The 20,229-nt window shown below is 46.1% G+C and overlaps 1 protein-coding gene across 2 annotated transcripts in view; it reads left to right on the forward strand.

The window, feature by feature from the left end:
- Positions 1-20,229, forward strand: part of UBASH3B (ubiquitin associated and SH3 domain containing B) — a 75,165-nt gene that overhangs the window by 45,827 nt on the left and 9,109 nt on the right. For both annotated transcript variants that reach the window (XM_075442403.1, XM_075442404.1), the window contains exons 2-11: positions 2,033-2,086; positions 2,657-2,843; positions 3,362-3,560; positions 5,765-5,934; positions 8,082-8,290; positions 14,714-14,849; positions 15,256-15,376; positions 16,485-16,607; positions 18,400-18,492; positions 19,236-19,380. In XM_075442403.1, coding sequence (XP_075298518.1) covers positions 2,033-2,086; positions 2,657-2,843; positions 3,362-3,560; positions 5,765-5,934; positions 8,082-8,290; positions 14,714-14,849; positions 15,256-15,376; positions 16,485-16,607; positions 18,400-18,492; positions 19,236-19,380 — 1,437 coding nt within the window. The remainder of the gene's footprint in view (positions 1-2,032; positions 2,087-2,656; positions 2,844-3,361; positions 3,561-5,764; positions 5,935-8,081; positions 8,291-14,713; positions 14,850-15,255; positions 15,377-16,484; positions 16,608-18,399; positions 18,493-19,235; positions 19,381-20,229) is intronic.

The following is a 20,229-nucleotide window of genomic DNA, read 5'->3' on the forward strand; positions in this document are numbered from 1 at the left end:
CTGGCAGATAAGGGCAGCAAAATGCTCCAGGAGGAAGTATTTTCATAATCACACATTTGCAACACAGCCCTTTTTTTGCAGCATTATCTTTCTGCCTTCCTCTTACTCTCAAAATGAACAAAAATATGTATACTCAAGGGGTGGGGAAGCCAAAGGCAGAGCTGAAACACAGCTGAGTCAACAACACATGTCTACGAGCTGGTGGGTAACACTGCATATTCCCGCATGGTTATCGGAGTGCTTTCAAAAGTTGTCACTGCAGACAGAAAGGGCAACAGAAGCACCGTGAACAACCTACACAGCACTGTGGGCACAAACAAGACATGCTGGATGGTCCCAGCTGCCCTAATCCTAGAGCCATGGCTTGGACCCTGGAGTCATGATCCTTTTCCCTCCCCTGGACCCACTTCCTACAATCAACCGCCTGCATCTTCTCGCAGCAGATAATACAGGGCACATAGGACACTGATCTTGTCCCTTTGGTCAGACATGTTCCCTCTAGCTTAAAGATGTCAGCAAGTCTTCCATACTATTATCAAAGTATAACATGCCATACTTAGTAAGATTAGGTTACAGCTCGAGGCCAGCCAGTGTAAACGAGTTTTCCTGTCCTCGGTCATATTTTCTGTCACGAACAGCAGGCAGCTCTGAGACACAGCGTATAACCCACAGAGCAAAAGGGAGGCGGCTGCTTCAGCCAAATTAACAATGGAAGAATACAACTGGCTGTCGCCTTGGTAAGTCCCTGGGCTGTGCCCCTGCTCGTGCTTCACATGCTGAACGGCAGCCAGCGGAGCTTTACCTTCAGTGGGAGCTGTGCTGGTGCCTGAATGCATTCCCTGTTGTCTGACGCTGGGAAAGACATCTCTATCAGTGCAGCATGGTGGGTCTGGCGGGTGTAGATCCTTTCCTGGCACTGCGCATCTGTAGGATCCCTTCCCTGGCTTCAGGGTACAGCTGCCTGGAGACCCCATTCTCGCCTTCTGTGAAGGCTTTTTGTTCTTCAGACCATCCTCCACTCCCACCATTTCACACAAGTGTGTGCTAATTAATTAGATTACACCAGCATCCTGTTCATTTTGGTATTCTTCCTACCAGACCTGTGGCACTCATTTGAGACCAGTCCTGCCCCTTCCTCCCTTAAGTAGGAACCTCTGAAATCACCTATTCATGGGGAATTTGCCTCCTGACACCCAACTGAGGGCCTGACTTCTGCCCCACAACCCGAATGTTTCTATCCTTTTCTGCCTCCTTTATTCATCATTTTTGCTAGATATTTATGCCATTTGAATTCTGGATGAATTCCTCATTTTGGCAGTTTCTAGTGTTACAAAGCTGAGCTGATCCACAGCTGCATTTCAATGCTGATGTCAAGCATTTGGAAAACTCTATTACATGTCTGCAAGTTAAACAGCACCGTGCTGGTTTGTTCTGCAGCGAGAAGACTTGCTGAACAGAAGGCTTGGGTCTTCCTAGCTGGAGTGAAAGGGATTTATAGGCGTCCAGAAGGGAAATGAGCAGAAGAGCACTTTGAATGTAGCAAGGGCTGAAGGGAGCTAGCGAATTTTCGCAGGTTCTTGTAACCTGAAAAACCTCTGGCTTTGCCCCCTGGTGGCAGTTGGATTTTTCTTGGCCTCAGTGCTATTGCAATGTCTGCACTTCCACACCCAAACCTTTTGATTTTCATGCTGAGCAAATGACCAGCAAAGAGATCATTAAATGCCAACAGCCAGTGCTCCATTATCCAGAAAATCATCAGGCCAAGCAGGGCAAACCCAGAGGTCCGTGTCTCGTATGTTGAACAGGCTGCATGACTTGGCCCCTCAAACAACGTACAGCGACTGGACAGGCAGCACGTCCAAAAGAAAGCCCCAGTGCTGAGAGAATCTGTCTGGAAAGTGCATCCCGCAGTTTTCTAAACACACCGTTACCGCCCTTCCCCAGCAAGGACCCAGGCTCAAGAAATAGGTCTGACTATAGCCATCTAATCCAGCATCACTGAAATGTTCTTTTTATTTTGTTCTCTCTTCAGACAAAAAGCACTGGCATCGACAGGTGGAAGAAGTGTTCAAGCAGCATGCGACTGGTTGGTATGAAGTAATAAATGTTAAAAAGAGTAAAAGAAATTAGTGAATTTAATATCTTAAGATTTTAGCCATTAGAATACGGAATGTTTAAACAGGGGCATTATCTGAGATACAATAGCAAAATTATTGAGCCGTTACTTCAGTGCTTTAACTAAGCAGTCCAGAAACAAGCCTTCTCTGAGAGAGTCTGTGATATCAAGTAATAGCAAAAAAAGGTGAGAGAAGGGAACTCTACTCCTTAACAGAAAACTGAGAGCTGCCTTTTCAAAGATGTTGAGCAATTTCTAGTGCTCTCCTCCCTGTGTTTTATACACTGAAGTCAGAAAGGCAGAAGCAGTGACTCGGGTTAGATCTTCAGAGCCTCAGTCTGAAACTAAAAACCAATTTTCTGTATTACTTAGTAGTAGTAATGGGCTGCAAGTGAGACAGTGCACCTCTCCGCCTGACCTCGCGGGGCTGATTTTTTCCGTAAAGGGAGAACGAGAGAGAGTGAGGACAGGGGAAGCTGATTTTGCTGAAAAAAAAATACGTCTTTATCTGTCAGTCTAACACTTCTTTCTCCCTCTCAGGCTGTTCTCCCATGTGGGTGACCCATTCCTCGATGACACCCTGCCCCGGGAGTACGTCCTCTACCTGCGCCCCACCGGCCCCCTGGCTCAGAAGCTGTCCGAGTTCTGGCAGCAGTCAAAGCAGATCTGTGGGAAGAACAAAGCTCACAACATTTTCCCACATATCACCCTTTGTCAGTTCTTTATGGTAAACCAGAGCTCCTCTTTCCATGGCCTTTATGCATGCATTCATGAGCAGCCCTTGCCAGGTCCAGACTGGAGGTGTTCCACACTTCATTCGGTCACTGCAGAAGGGTTTGTGCTCCGGAGCTTGGGTGGGGGTTGTTACCAGAACCGCCTGATGCCTGGGCTTGGTGAGGTGGCAGTCGGCTTTTAAGCAGGTTGTATTGACAAAAAAGCAGCAGCAGAAGACCAAATTCTCATAATCTCAAGTGATCATTAACATGAGAATGGGGGGGGTGAGGTTAGGAAGGTTAGCTCGGGGTAGCTGATGCTGCTTTGAGGACAAGGCAGGGGCAGATGATTTCTAAACGTACTTTTTTCTATGACCCTGTGCTTTTTTTCACCGAATAATAGCAAAGGTAGACCACTCATGCCTGTGCACCCAAGCCTTTCCTTTCTCTACCGAGCGCACTAGAGAGCTCAGCACAGGCATCAGGAACGATTCTGCACCTTAGAAATGCTTGTCCTGTTTCCTTTTGGCAGTGTGAGGACAGCAAGGTCGATGCTCTCACTGAAGCTCTGCAGGCCACCGTGATGCGGTGGAAATGCAAATTCCCTGCCCCTCTGCCTTTGGAGCTCTACACGTCCTCAAACTTCATTGGGCTTTTTGTCAAGGAAGAAAGTGCTGAGGTGCTCAAGAAGTTTGCTGCAGACTTCGCTGCAGAGGCTGCTTCTAAAGCAGGTGAGTGACTACGCTGGCAGCTACAGAGAGCTCATGATTTGGTCAAGGCTTTGGCATTTTCAGAAGTGAAAGTTTTGATGGCGTAAAGAAATGAAGCTTATGAAGCCAGTACCTGGTTTTTAAAAGTGGCCTGTAGGTTAAGAGCTGGAGAGGAACACCCCACCCGGTGCTTTGGGTTTCAGTGCTTTTTCAGTTGAAAGATCACCTCACACTTAGTCTCAAGTGTTATCTCCTGAAAGGGAAGTTGACATTTGGTGGTTCCTTAACCTTTCAGATAGACACTTTGTCTGCAGGGCTGAGCATTTCCTGCTCTACTCACTACCTCAAGCCACTGCCACAAAACTTTCCTCAGCGATGTAAAGGCTGCATTTGATTTTTCACTGCATTTCTGAGATGCAAACAGGGTTCTGTGAGAAGACCTCAAGTACCCTGGCAACCTAGAAGGGAACCTTTTCAAATAGCCCTATCGTACCGACACGTCTGGCTCCTTTGCCTGGTCCTCTGCTGCTTTGGGAGGGGGGAACCCATCAGGAACTGGGAGGGGGGAGATAACCCGAGCACCCCAGGCTCCAACGGTCTTCACTGCTGAACAGGCTCTCCGGGTGCCCTCCGATTACCTCCAAACTCGGAAGTCAGAACGGCATCGGAGCACTACAGTAGCTCCCTGACTAATCCTCCCACCCTCTGTCACTGTAGCACTCAGCCTAGACTAGTCACAACACAGCCGGTTTAGTCCTTCATTATCACAGGCTCATCCTGGAGTTTAAGTGCATCAAGATAAGGCAACTTCTGAGTTCCTGGGGTGTTTCCGTGCTAGACAGGCACCCCATAATGCCATGCAGAACACCTACAGGTCTCTGCCCCTGGAGCAGAGGTACAGACATGTTGCAGGTTCATCACACCCCTGAAATGCATTGCTTTCACCTGACAGTGACCTAGAACTTTTCTTCCCTTTAGAAGAGGGAGGAAATGGCTGTTATCTTTACAAATGCACATTTTGGAAGGCAGACAAGCACAGAGAGATTAGGCGGGTCCAAGGACTGCTGCCATGTGAGAGTGGTACAAGTGTTCCCCTGCACAGCACAAACATACCCTTCAAACCGACACACTCCCGAAGGGGCAGGTCTTACCCCAAAAACTCTGGCCCAGGAGCAGGAAACATCAGTGGCTTCCAGCAAGCTTCTGCCCCTGTGACTGCTCCAGTTCAAACCAAATTGGTTCTTTCTTAGGGGAAGCTGATTGCTGCATTGCAGTCCACAGCCTGGTCAGGTTATCACATTAAAGTCTCTGGGGCTTTTTCAGAGATCCAGAACATATTTTTTCTTACTGATCAACAAAAAGATGGATGAGCTTGCAAAGCTACCCCTGGCTGGCACTTGGAGCCAAGTCTCTGAATAGCTGCAATTTTGACTGAATAATCAGTCAAATTTAATTGCAGTTTTTGGTTGAATAAGCAAGAATAAATTATAGGCAAACAGTGTATCCTATGATTTCCACATCTACTGCAGGAGTCCCAATATTGCATATACTTTCACCTTTCTGCTTCCTGGAATCTTTTCCTAATACAGGTTCTTTTTCTGCGGGATCATTTTGGATCATTATCATATCAATGTCTGTTTCCAAATTTTGGAATACCTCACCCTCAGTGGGCAGACTGGTAATGCAACTAGTGTCTACCGGAAAGATTTAATCAACTCGCGTGAACCTGTAAATTCCATGGATTTGCGGTTACTACTGTAGGAGAGAGAACAGAGGAAGGAGAGTAAAAATTATGATTTTTAACTTGCTAATTTTGGAGATATCCTAATCTGCTAGTGCAAGAAAGGCCACCCCTTTACTGGAAAAGTGTCTGTTTTTGGCAGAAGACCCAGTGGGTTCAAAACTACCAGAAACCCATTGTTTTCTGAATGCAAATGAGTTTTGGCAGTTTGGCAAGGATACCTTGTCTGCCACCCTGGTGTGACTCAGGACTGAATCAGACCCCAAATCTTTAATAATCTGATTCAAGGTGCAACCTATATAGGGAACTCACGTTTGACTTCCGCAAAGGTTTTTCAGAAACTGGCCTACAATTTCTTCCACTTAAGCTATCTTTAAAAGTTCTGTTCCAGGCTCCCATTCAGAGGTGACAGACACTCTTACACCTTCAAAAAGCTGCTAATCTTGATAGGCACTTGCTGTTAACTGACATCTTCTCATTGCAGATGTTCACGTGGAGCCCCATAAGAAGCAGCTCCACGTGACGCTGGCCTATCACTTCCAGACCAGCCACCTGCCCACGCTGGAGAAGTTAGCGCAGAACATCGATGTCAAGCTGGGCTGCGACTGGGTGGCCGCGATATTCTCCCGAGACATACGCTTCGTTAACCATGAGGTAAATTTTTGGAGCTTGTTTCAGTCCAGAAAAATAAAAAAGAAGAGGACCTAGCAGAGTTGTAGGCTGTTTTAGTTGCATTTGCAGCTCGAGTGCTCACAAGCTGCAAAATGAATGAGAACTCCCATATCTGCTGTTGAGAGCTGCACGGATACACAGCGCAGTCTATACAGAGATTAAGGAATTTGCATCTCTCATCAATCATACCATCTTGCCTTTTTTTTGCTTTTTACTCATACTGTCTAGACTTGCTATTCTATTTCACCCACTTCATTTCTTGCTTCTTGCCAGACCAATGTCCTGCTGGATTAATTAATTCTAACAATGACTCTCCTGTTAGCTCAACATAAGCTGGTCTGATCTCTCAAGAACGAGGCCAGTGTCTTCACCTGACCACTATCCATTACTTCTGTACAGACTTGACATTGTTACTAATCACGGCATTTAGTTTCATCATGTAAGAAATGTTTACCCTTATGGCCTGTAAACTTCAATTACTCGTATAGGTTCTATAGCTGCAGTATCTAACACAGTTTTCTTAACAATGTTGTTGTCCAACATTGTAAGGGTAAAAAAAAAATATTATTTCCATTTTGTAGATTGTGATTTTGGGCATAGAGAAACCATGCATAAGATTCATCTCACCTCCCTGCAAATATGCCCGAGTTAGACCCCGAAGTCTGAGCCAGTCTGAGGCTGCCGTTGCACCCAGGCTCGGCGTGGAGAAACAGGCACCTCCACAAAGTGAATCATCTGACCCACCCAAGATGACTGTCTCAGGACAAGATGAATCAACTTCTGGAGGAGGGAATCTCCAGGAGGTGCCTGCTCAGGTGGCTAACTAGACCCCTAAGGTTGGGGTGATCAACCCCACCAAAGCACATTGTCCAGAATCAAACACATAAAACTAGTGGCGGAGCGGGAGAAAGTTGTTTTAGTCCAGCACATGATACACCACAGAGTAAAAAGATGCCAAAGCCGCCGGAATGCTGAAGTCTCTCATGCACGGCACTCTGACCCAGTCCAGGCCACACTTCCCATGCGTGACAGCCTCCTTTCCTATCCAAAGAGTCATCTTGTCCTTTAGAAGCTGCAAGTAGTCAACGCTATCAATGACTGCAAAGGGAGTTGCTGATGAAAACCAGCTCACATCTTTGCATATCTAACTTCAGGCAGCCATGTGTGAAAGTCTTGGCCTTGTGGTATCAGGTGACAGTGACTAGTTTCCATCTTCCTTTGAAGATACCACAAATAGTCTAGGAGGACTAGTGAGCAAATGGGCTGACACCATCAGGAGATCAGAGCTGCCCAGCAGATTATGGTTTTCCTTTGCGTGATGCCATTGCAGAAGTTAGGCTTGCCCAGGGACAGTAACATGTTTGTTCTTTTAAATGGGGGACTGCTGTAGCCATTTCCAAGGAAAGTTACTGATAGACATTTAATACGTGTGGCTTCCTCACGCTCCAGTGAAGAGAAGATTACAGAATCACACTCACTGATCTTTCCCCCACCTTTCAACTTAATCCTGTTGGTGATAGGAAATAAAAAGAAAACAATGTGGCCACATCCCTGTATTTCTCACCACCTGTGCTTTTTCCTGTGCATTCTCATGAACGGTTTTGAGAGCAGGGAGTCACAGAGTCAAACCTATTAGCCCCCCGACAGTGTCTCTGCCTTGTCTTGAAGAGCAACAGCAACAAGGAGAACTGCTCTTTCAGATAAAGCATGAGTAGGTAAACCAAAAATGGTCACTAACCACTAAAGCTGTATAAATTCCAGGTCTCAGTAAGAATTTGGTTCCATTTTTAACAGGGTGCTTAGATGTAAGCATATGGTCACGTTTTTGCTCACTCTAAAAAACCATCCCCACCTTTCCCTCCTGGTTATCAAAGACACAACTGGAATCAAAGAGGGAAGAAGGAGTAAATACCTAGAAAACTTTCCAACAGCAAAGCCTGGGAAGTGGCAGGAATCCCCTGAAGGCAAAGCTTTCCTGGATAAATCACCAAGCGATGCATTACAGGGAGAGCTGTTCACACCTTGCTAAGGTTAAAGGTCCGGTATGGGAGTGCTCCTGCCCCACTCTGCTAAAGGTTCCCTTCAGTTAACAATCCTTTCATTCATTTGTGCTTCTCTTTCTCCCCCAGACTCTGCAAGTGATCTATCCTTACACCCCCCAGAATGATGATGAACTCGAGTTGGTCCCAGGGGATTTTATTTTCATGTCCCCAGTGGAACAAACCAGTACAAGTGAGGGCTGGATTTATGGCATTTCCCTTGCAACTGGCTGTTCTGGGCTACTGCCTGAAAATTACATCACGAAGGCGGATGAATGTGGGACCTGGGTGTTTCATGGGTAGGTAAAGCTGCTCGGTCCAATTTCGATCGCTGTAAAATGGGGGTTCAGCAGCTGGGATTTTACCTGGGTAAGTGTAGAGTCTCCTAGGGCTGCTGAGAAGGTCGCTTGGGGGAAATGTGCTGGCACACAAAGCCCCGTCTCATAGGCAAATGAAGAGCAGATGCTATCCCTGTGCATGAGATTAGAGGACGATGTGATTTATTTAGCTAAGATGTTACAGCAACTATTACTTATAGGATCGCTGCTGCTGGTTAACGGAGCCAGAGCAGATGGCTGCTGCAGAGCCACTGCTGTGTAGACACCTCTGTGGTGGGACTAGCATCAGGGAGGTTTAAATTTAAGCATTAATTTGGGAAGCGAGATCTTCTGTGTATAATTCCCTGGGGAAAAGGACTCGGGATCTGCAATGTTCTTTAAGATTCTCAGCAAGATTTTCAGAAATCTTTCTGTGGTTAGTTGCCTGCCTGCTGTTGGCTTCAATGGGAATGCAGAATTCACCTTTTGAATAAGGTTATGCCTTATGCCTCTTGATTTTGATGGCAATTAGTTAAACAGCAATAATAAACTAGTGCTTAAGGGGTGGGTCTAAGCACCCAAACACCTCTGTCAAGTCTGAAGCGTAGGGAGTAGTTTGTACGTAAGAGCACAAGACAACAAGGAGAGTGGAGAGGCACGTTCCTGCCTGCTGTCGCCCTGCTAAGTACCATGCAGGTACAGGAATTTGGTTACAGTCACACCAGCAAGGAGGTTAGTTACAAAGGGAAGGGATTGAGATACAGAACAAAACACCGACAGTTCATATTTCACATTTCAGTGGGCAAACATGACCTGTGGGGAGAGACTCTGAGCAGAAAGGGAAAGCATTCGGTAAACGATGTCAACACAGGACAGCCAGAGGAACTGACCTAACTCAGCACTTAGTAGAACTACAACAACTCCTCAAATCGAGCAGAATGCAGGAAACAAAAGAGCAAAAAGGTCAAGAAGTCTTTTTTCTCTACCTGTGACTTTTCAGGCTTAACACATGCAACGTGGTGAATGACAGACGGAGAGCAGCCACAGGGCAATCGTAGCTTGCAGGCTGGCTTCCAGATGTGGCTGCCACTGACCACTGCCCTGCTGTAAACCAGCCCTGGCTTAGCCCTGAGTCCTCCTCAGAGTTCTGTCTGTCAAGCAGGGACAAGCATAGCAAGAGATCGCTCATTTACCCCTTGCCACAACCATCTATTCTTTTCTTGCCTGCCTTCTGAGAAATGAACACCGCTAATAAAAGGCTTTCAACCATATGTTAGCCAAACAGAACAAACCTATCTGTCACCATCTAGTGACAAACCAGTCTGTCACCATCATGCTTCAACTCACCTTTCGTTACGAGGAAAGAAAAGACCTTCAGTAACCAGGGCTTAAAGAAATGAAAATCAAGACGCATAGGCAAAGTCAGTCAGAGAGTTTGTATGAAGATGGGACTTAATCCAGACCCTCCAATCTCCAACACAGCAAGACCATCCTTTCTTCCCCTAAAATTTGCCAGCCAGAATGGTCTCAGGTCCACATAAACTGCAGCAGCCTGCTCTAGTGCATTCTGCTTTTTTTTCCTTACAGTGCCTGGAAGGGTTTGAGGCTAGGGACTAGAATGGAAAGAATTACTATTGCAGCAGCAACTAAAAGGAAAGCCAAATGTTTTGTAACTCCAGCACCTCTGCCTCCAGACAAGCTAAGAAAGGAAATGCCACTTCCCTGATTACCGATAAAAACTGTAAATCATGAATTGAAGCATGCAATATGGAGCATTTATCAAAAACATTATTACATACCCGGAAACAGTCTCATTTTACACAATGGCTTCCCGCAAGAAATATTAGGTTACAGAATGTCATATAGTCAAAACAATATAGCAAGCTGAGGACAACCCAAGCCCCGCTGCCGTCTAGGCCATGGTATTCACAGTAGGTTCCTTGTGGTAAGAGATGAACGGCGCACAGATACCTTCATTTTGTAGACATGAAAATAAGCATGGCAGTACTCACCGGGACTGCAGGGGAACTGCCGCGGTGCAGGAGATGGGACCCAGCTCACAGTGTTGGAACCAAAGCTGCTGTTGGTGAGTGATGCTGTGATCCGGGGGGCTGGTTTGTGCTGCCTCTGTGTACACAGCCATGTCCTGTTTCATCCCTGCAGAGGAAGAAAGAAATAACAGCCATGGAGCTTTCCCTCCTAGTCACAAGAGACTGCATTCTTAAGTGAAAATCATGCATTATTGAGATCATCACAAAAATCCAGCTCACTCTGAGCCGCAGCACCCTGGCTATACCATGCAAGAGATATGAAAGACAAAATGCTATTCTGGGATATTTGATCGAGTCTCTAATACAGCAAAATTAGCTTGCTAGCACACTTTACCTGAAAAAGGTTTCCCTGTTGCACTGCTCAAGAGAGGCAGAAGCTGAACTGTGGCCTTTGCAGGACAGGGGTTTTGTGGCTAATACCCAGACAGTGCCTCAAGCGCTCTGTCCGGGACCCAGACCTTCCTGGCTAGCACTGTACAGACATAAGCCAGAAAGATGTCCCTGGCCTATAGTAAGGTCTGTACCTCAGCTGCAGACCAACAGGCTGCCATCACTAAGAAGACAAGCTTGATGAGCTGTTTAATAGGGGAGAACAGGCTTTGCCTTCAGGGCAGAGTTACTGCCCATGAAACCAGGTTGTGTCTTGAGAGACTCCAGGTCTGAATCCTTTCCCTGTCTACTAAAAATAGGAAAGGTATCACTCCTATTCTGCAAACCCCAAGGATTTTCTGTACACCATTTCTTTGCTGGCTGTGGCACATCCCTGCAGGATTTCTTCTCATGCCAAGGACTGGACCTGCTGGTAACAGTGAGAAGAAACATTCGACCTCTGATCCTAAGTCTATGTACCCATTCTTGCTATCCCTTCAGTAAAGGTATGCGAGTGAAAAATAACCTTTCTGAAACAAGCACTGGACTCTCCTCTGGGGAGGAACTGGCTGTGTTTGTATCCATGTCAGGAGATCAATTCTGACTGAGCCTAGCAGAGGACTTGTCCATAGCTACATTAAAAACAAAATACTTTTTCCCCTGTATGGTATCAGGGTGGAAATCCTCTCCTAGTAGCAGCAGAAGCTATTGGTGAGCTGAAACTACTTGAAACTAATTCAAACTACAGAACCAGTATTAAAGATACATATGTATATCCACCTTAAAAGCTCCCCAGAAAACTGCTTGCTGGATATTTTCTAAGTTGCCTTTCGTGGCTGAAAGTTAGTGGGCTACCAAGTCAAAAGAAGAAATTCTCCACCCTCAGCACACGGAGCCCAGAGGAAGTGGGAAGCCCAGCAAAGGTACAGAAATTTACTTGCCCCACAGAAGCCACAGAAACCCAGCGTTCAAGACCGTGGGTCTCTCCGCATATGGCAGAAGTAAATGTGCTATCTTTGTATCTGTGGACCCAACACCACTCAAAAGCTAAAACTCATGACGGTTTCCTGCACTGCTTTTCCATTACCAGCAAAGCCAGAAATAGTCACCTCCTCTGCCCCAAAATGGACAGAAGCACTGTAGATATTACACACCAGTCTATTTCAGTTCCCTGTGAGATGCCAAAGCTATTCCTTGCCCCTTTAATAAGCCTGAGGAATCAGACTTGGCACAAGTAGCAGGGGGAGGAAAAACAGCCCTAATTTTTCAAGCTATATTTGGGCCTCAGTAGGCTTTTTTCCACTCTGTCTTCCTCCCATTCTGCAACTATAGCTAGTTCGTTTTCCCCGGGGATCCCTCTCCTCTAGATAATGATGAATGATGCAGCAGAGGAGTCTTTTCCTACACAGAGCTGAGGACTAGCGCTGCCATGCCATGACAGGGACCCTTTCTCCATCCTCTGCTGCAGCATCTCCATTCTTCAAGAGGCCTTTCCTGACCGGGAGGACATTGCCTCCAGGGACACAGCAGTATCACCGATAGAGCAGTGAAGGCAAGGCATCATCCAGAAGACAGTAGATGTTGTTGTCTGCCTTCGGTCTGTGTTTGCCAAGCAGAGGAACCACAAGCCTTTGGGAAAATCTTCCAAACAATGACCTATGCTGAGAAGATGACAAAGCTGAAATAGTTTCAGTAGTTTCTGTTTTCCAGCAACATCAAGAAGATACCACTGAAGTCAGACTGGTGGCTCTCCTCCAGACACAGCCAGACAGTATACCTTTGCCTCATCACCATTCACAGTGAATCCTAGCATCTATAAATAGATAGTACGGCGCCCATGACTGTTTAATAAGGGCCTAAAGAGAAAGAAAGTTTCAGAAATTGTGCAGCAGCTCCTGCAGGTAAAGGAAGGAGAGGTAACCAAACAAATCTTAATGTTCTCCAGGCTAGCGTCCTTAAAAGACTGTCATATGGGCAAAGCAGGAAAGGGCTGAGACGGGATGAGGGGCTGGATTCTGCAACACAAAATTAAAGACAGAGAGCTCAGGATCCACTTTGTACAGCAACAGAGATGAGGCCTAGCTAAGAAATTCAGATTCTTCTCGTACTGAGATATTCAAGTTTTCAGGTCAGCGAGGATCTATCTGTGCTAGCTGCACCCACACTCCAAGCTGACCACTTAATACAGTGATAAATGTCTGTTCATGCTCCCTGCTCAGGGCTTAGCCACCCAGGGCTTGGCACATGCTAATGCACTTGGGCAGCTTTCGAATCAGTGTTGGCCTTATCCTGCCAGCTGGAAGCATGAAGCGTACTTCTGCCTGCAATATATCACATGCATATATTCTGAGGAGAAGGGTTAGACACAATTTCTCACCCCAGCACCTGGTAATATTTCCCTCAGCTTATCCACAAAGCTCTCCCACCTACATTTAACTCCTCTTCAAGATCCACAACCCCTGTTGCACCTCGGAGCTGTACTGTGCAAAACTCGGAGGTATTTGCTGCCCTGACCTCTGATGCTCTGTCTGCATTTGGGCAGTGACAGGAACAGTTCCTTGGAGCATGCCCAGCCCTTGCTGGGAACTAACCATGAATAAAATACAGTTATGAGAGTTGGTAATGCTGGAAAGTCAGGTCTGAAAGAGCAAGAGCAGGAGGCTGGAGAGGTTATCTGCTGCCAGAGGGCTGTGCCCACGGTGGCTGCTGCAAGGCTGCTGCCTCATACCATGGGATGGGGATCAACAGTGCTGTCCCCGGCACAGCTGGTTCCCACCTCCTGCTCCCCTTGCCTGCCAGCGTTTCTCTGCCCGAATATGCTTGGTCTCATCCTTGCACCCTAATTGCACCAAATAAGGGACCAACATCAGGACCAACAGTGTGGCATTTTTTTCTTCTTTAAACTGGTGCAAATCATGTGATCTCACAAAAGATCAGTTCTTTACAAAAATGCAGATGACCTATTTTTGTTCCGTTTGTAGAGGCTCTTGATGTTATTTTAACAGCTATGAGAAACCCCCCTGAGATTTTATCCTAACTAGGTGGTAGTCAGGAAGCAACTTCTGACATATTTAAGGCACTGAAAAGTGCAAGCAAAGGCAACTATTTCTGTCAAAGTAGATGACCATCTGGATTATCAGACAAGGTTGTGGGGTTCTTTTTTTAATGACTAAGCAAACGTAACCCATACAATGTAACCGAATCAGCAGCGGGTCACTGCAGCTTCTGTAATTGCCTGTCAGAGTTTGCTCCCAAGGGTCTTGGTCAAAGTCCTTGAACGTCTGGGCATGAGAGCTTTATTCAGAGTGACCATCATTAGATAAGCCCCTTGAGGGGGAATGGGATCTATTATATCCCTTTGGCTACACTTAACAGGAAGCACGGGTGAGAATAAATTCCCACTGTAGATGGGAAATGGAATAGACATTGCTGAAAAATGTAGAAACTACCACCCAGACTGAGCGTGCCATGTCCCTACCAGGGGCTACAAGCTATTTTGTGCGTAGCAACCCTGAAAACTGCCCAGCACGAGAGGCCTCAGCTTTCTACTGAAGCAATAGCTTATGCTACAAAGGTGCGTGAAAACGCTCTGCAGCCATTATTTTCCAAACTTTGGTCCACAGGACCATGGTAAATAATGTACAGCTGGTCCCCAGACGATGTTAGTGGGCATCTTGTGGCTGTGAGGAAGGGCTTGGCAATTTCCATGAGAATAGCTGGAGGCTGACAGAGCCTGGCAGCCTTAAGTTTGGGAACTGTTGTTCTGTGAAACTGTTTCTAAGGAAACAGCCTGTCAAGATGGGATTTGTCTCGTCATGTGTGTACATCACCTAGCAAGGTGCTCTCTAGGTAGCACTAAAATACAACTAATAATGACAACAGTAATTATTGTCAGTTCCTGAAGACTACAGAAATGTCCTTACTGCAGCCTGAGCACACGAAGTCCAAAGCATTCCCAAAGCCGACAACTTTCTATTTTTGTCAGATCCTACTCAATTCTGAATACTACATCTTCCCCGTCCCTTCAAGCCTTCACTGATGGAGCTCTGGAAAGACGACAGCAGGAAGACCAAGGACCAGGGGATGCAGGGCCACTCACTATCATCTGCCAGAATGTGCAGGTAGGGACCCCCCCAGACACATAAATCACAAGCAGTTTTAGTGGCAAGTTTCCAGCAACTAGGTTTTCCCCAACAACTTATCCTCTGGCCTCCTTTCTCTGTCTGCATCAGAAGTTACAAGTTTAAGTTCTCTACAAGCTTTTGAATGACACGATTAACCACAGACACAGAAGACATCACTGTCCCCAAACCTGCCCTGAGCATGGGGTGGCAGGGTCCCATCCTCTGCTCACTTCAGCAGTTTTACACCAGCATAAATTTACCAACTTCAGAAGGGTTTTCTATAGCCACATTTGCACGAGGATAAAGCAAGAGATGCCTGGTCCCGACTCCCGTTAGTAAATCAGATCTCAGAAAAACCCTTGCACTTTGATGAAGGTCAAACATCCTGTAATTCTTCTTCCAGCCCCTGAGAATATCCAGCCAGCCAGGGCCTCAGAAACGCTGCCTGTTTGTCTGCAGACATGGGGAAAGGATGGATGTCGTTTTTGGGAAGTACTGGTTGTCACAGTGTTTTGATGCCAAAGGTGAGTCAGCTCCCGTGGGTCTCTCAGGTTCTGGGTTTAGATGAAAGGAGGGGAGTAGCAGCTTCCTGGGGCAAAGCTTAGATGGAAGCTGTGGTTTCCTATCACAAAACACTCCTTTGAGCAGTTAGGAGCAGCAGAGCACCTCAGTGCAGAGCTCTGCGATGGTAAGGCTGCAGTCAGAAGCAGAAGCACAAGCCAGGGAGTAAACGCTACATTTGCTAACCATGGAATCACAGAATACCAGGTTGGAAGCGACCTCAAGGATCATCTGGTCCAACCTTCCTTGGCAAAAGCACAGTCTAGACAAGATGGCCCAGCACCCTGTCCAGCTGAATCTTAAAAGTGTCCCTTGTCAGGGAAACTATTGCAGGACAGATTACATTAAAATAACATTGCCAAAGACCATTTTCATTTGAAAATGAAATCATGAAGTTAGCAGTCAGTCTCCAGTGCAAACATCTGCTACCATCAGGAAATTTTTTTGCACAGCTGGCTCTCAGTTCTAAATGAAAATAACACCACTACAGGTACAGTGCAGAGTGCCTTTTGGGGCGTAAGCTGGTGATTCGCATCACTGGAGATTGCAACCCAGTAATATGCTTGGGTTTCAGAATACAGTTAACAGACTGTAACTTCAGGCTCTGTTGGCATTAGAGCTGATCGGAAATTTGTCAAAAAAAGATTCTTTTTTCTATTCAAAAAATGCCAGTATCTTGTGGACAAAATCACTGGAAAAAAGCATGATTTTACAACTACCTTCTTTCTAAATTACATTTGAAGAGCTCTGACGTTTTAGCCATGTGTAAAGCTGTAACATCTGAGGTTTCTTCTGTTGTGGGATGAAAATTACTTTCCTTTTGGGGCATTACATCTGTCCTAAAGATAACTTCAAAAACATTCGAAACACTCTCTGCTGATTTTGAAGCGACACTTAGTTTTCTCAGATTCCTGGTAGTTTTACACGAGAAAAACTGCTCCACAGCCAAATCTAGAGAGTGCCTGCGAGGCGCGGAGGTTGTGGTGAAAGAGGGTAGAAACAGGCGTGATGCGCTCTGCCTCTCTCTGATCGAATAGTTCCCGCAACTGCTTCTAACCTTTCCCCTCACAGGAAGGTATATGCGTAGTAACCTGAATATGCCTCACAGCTTACCTCAAAGAAGCGGCGGTTTCAGGGATTATGAAAAAGACGCGCCAATCACCGTGCTGGGCTGTACGCAGGCAAGGCTTGTCGGTAAGTTGTCCTCAGCAGGCAAGAGCTTGCCCAGGAAGCTTTGCTATCTTCCTCCCACACACCCAGCCAGAGAAAGTGCAGGGCAGAAAAAAATGAACCACCCTGAACTAATGGAATTTAGATGCTTTAAGAACCTTTGCAAAGTCCCTTCGCCGTCACCAGCAAGCCTTCTCTTTCAAAGGAAACCTTGTCTCCTTCAGCTGCCGCAGCGGAAGAAAAAACAAAGCACAAAATCTAGGATGTGATATGAAATCAGAGCCATTAGCACTGTGATTGCAGACCATTCGTTACCGCCCTGTAAACGTGCTGCACTGGAAGAGCCAGTGTTGGTGAGAAATGCAGCAGCATGACAGTCACCTCCTGCAGAATATGCTTTTTCCTTGACTTTGACAATCTTAGATTTTGACCTGCAGTTTGCTACACCAATATACTGTCTGGCTTTATGTTTATGTGGCAAAAACACTGTCCAAATTATTTCCAGTGTTCCGCTCCCCCCACATCCTTGTCCCTCACTTCTGAGTCTGTTGGTTTGTGTGCAGACAGAAAATTATTTGGCAGTCAAAGAGCACATATTGAGCGTTGTGATTAGGGGAGCCCAGGCCCTTAAGGACATGAGCTTTAGAGAGCAGTACTTTGCATTTTCTCAAATTCGAATCCTTTAGAGTACTTCATGTTGATCACATTCAAACTAGGGCAGCTAAAATTATACTTGCTTTTTAAACAAAAATAAATCACTGCACAACAGCAGGATGCTCAGACTCCCGGCCACATGGCATCAGGGTTTGCAATATGCACATGACAGAAGGCGAATCTGGGAGCACTCACGGCACACTTTGCTGGTATCATTAAATGGGTCCGAGTAAGCAACTGCCTACGTGACCCAGACGCCATCAGCCTGCCAGCGCGGCTGCGGCGTGCCAGCCATCTGCAGGCAACCGCTCCCCGCTGCAGCGGCACAGACTCGACCTTGACGATTGCCGGAGCTATAATTCCTCTGATGACTAAAGCAAATGAGCAGCTTCCCCCTGATGGAGGGCTGTTAGATGTGCTGCTCCGTCTAAATTACCCCACTTCTCTCAAGAGATTTATGGATTGGTTTGACATGGTTACAGCCATCATTAAACATATGAAGTCGAGGTTAATAACCCCTTCTTGCTCCCACTTCTTTGTCCTGCCTCTTCAAATATAACAAAAATATAACTCTTTCTTACAAGTATGTGCAATGCTGAGCAGATTCCCGTTCTCATTTGGTTACCGTAGGCATTGCAAGAATATTAATAACCCTCATAGTGGAGTTGATTCTTATCTCATTTTCAGTAATCTTCCACCTGTGTAATGAAATGGTAATTTATACTAGCAAAGAATCAAGCCAATTGAATCAGATTGGGTTTGAGTTGAGTCATTCTGATTTACGGCTTATAATTGAAATGAAATTAAAGTCAAGGCACCTCCAATTTTTCTTAACACACTGTTTGTTTTTTGGCTAAATCTAAGAGAAGCAGAAACTGAGCAAAAGCTGCTGTGATTTCTTTGTGCGCTGGTTAAGTACCTAGATGCATGTGGAGCAACGCACACAGAAAAATGTATCCCAGTTCCACAGCTGTGTACATCACAGTGCCCAACACATCGCTGAAATAAAATACAATGGGTACACCTATTTCCCAAAACACAAGCAGTACAGCTGTGGAGCTGCTTTAGCTCCTTGCTGGGTGGCAGATGCCCTGCACGCTGCTGTTGCTGTTAGATTGCCATTTGTCTGGTTTCATTCACGGCTGTTCAAACTTGCTTGCAGGTGAAGCCTTGCTAGAAACTAATACCGTTGTAGACTACATCTACAGCTCCCCATCCCTACGGTGTGTACAGACAGCACACAATATCCTGAAAGGTAAGAACCAAATGAAGAGGAAAGGCTGCATTCTTCTCACTTTCTGGGAAAAGCACTGCCAACTAGGTAAAAGGGAGAAGGGAGCCTGGCATGGATCACCCAAGTAAATGGTAATTCAGGGTGAGGATTGTTTGCATGGGAGTAAACTGTGCATTAGCACAACACTGTCCATAAGGAACCATTTTCTAATTGTGTGGTGTGACAAGTGCTTAGGCAAGTGGCATGCTGGCCCTAACACCAGCTGCTGGTCAGGGTTGCGTTTATGGCCCCCCTTGCAGAAGCCAGATGGGCAGTTGGGATGGGTGGACGCATCCAGCTCAGCATGCCCTGCGCCTTTGCCTGCTCACGTTCCCGCAGCTGCTTGTTGCTGCATGCTCCCACAGCAATTGCTGCCACCAAGAAACTTGCTACCCCCAGTGAGAATAATTTACTGCAGAAATAGTCGTAGACGCATGAGGTGCCCTGGCATTGGAAACAGTCAAAAAACAGCTCCAAGATATAGTCAGGCCTAGGTTCAGTATATCGCATGTAGCTGCCAGGCAGAGGTTTACATTCCCTGGCTTGTCATATGCCAAGTACTTATATTAAATACTTCATCTTTCATACCTACTATTAATCAACTGCCTACTTAGAGGAGAATAAAAAAATTTATAATCAAACTGAAGTATTAAAGCTGCAAAGTCTTGCTGCCTTCCTCCCCAGCTACTTTCATTGATATCTGATCTCCTTTCTCCCTTTTCCAGGTATGCAACAAGAGAATAACCTGAAAATTCGAATAGAGCCAGGCTTGTTTGAATGGACCAAGTGGGTCGCTGGGAACACGCTACCTGCCTGGATACCCCCCGTGGATTTAGCTGCAGCTACTCTAAGCGTTGATACAACCTACAGGTAGCAGAAAGGGGGGTGAGAGGGTCTTGCATTGCTTTTTCGCTTTGTTTTCAAAGAGTAACACTCTACGCAGTTTTTAAATTTAAGCAGTGACTGGAAGAGCTGCTGAGGCTCCCAGAATAAGCTTAGAGCAGGCTCAAGGCTGCTGTGTTGAACGCGACCTGAGAATGGCTTATTATAAACCACATTTCCCAGATCACTGGCAAAGTCCAGCTATATTGCTGATCATGGAGGTCCTCTTTCCAGTACTCCTCCTGTCCTGCGCATCTTTCAGATGTCTAGGAAACCCTCAAAGTATTTTTGTTTGGTTTAACCCTTTTCCTAAAACTTAGGAGTTTGGGCTCAGCTAACAAAACTAGCTTTGCATTTTGCATCATCCTGGGGAAACATGCTCACATCTGTCAGGAATTCATGGTCTCCTGTGACATTAAAATTCAGAGGTTTTCTATCAAAGAGCTAAATCCTAAGTATTTATCACTTCTCAGCAATTACATCTGAAAAGTTTTTAATGGAAAAAATTGCAGGTTTCTGACTCAGGTACTCAACCCATAAACAGTTGATGAAAGCAAACAAAGTAAACCTCTGGTTAAAAACAAATTGGAATGCCAAATGGATAAGCACCATTGATCTTTCCTCCCCCTTTGCAGAAAAGGGAAGTGCAAAGATAATTCACTTGGCTTTCAGGGGCCCTGACAGAGCCGCTCCAAACGCTTCCCAGAGCTCAGCATTTTCGCCAGCCACCCCTGCAGTGGCACAGACCAGTCCTGGTGCCTGCTGAGGCTCCATATCCTGAACTCACGCCCGTGCTGCCAGCCTCTGCTGCTTTCCTTTTATCCAGCCACATGGCCA

Source organism: Opisthocomus hoazin, chromosome 24 (genome assembly GCF_030867145.1).
Source record: "Opisthocomus hoazin isolate bOpiHoa1 chromosome 24, bOpiHoa1.hap1, whole genome shotgun sequence".
NCBI lineage: Eukaryota > Metazoa > Chordata > Aves > Opisthocomiformes > Opisthocomidae > Opisthocomus > Opisthocomus hoazin.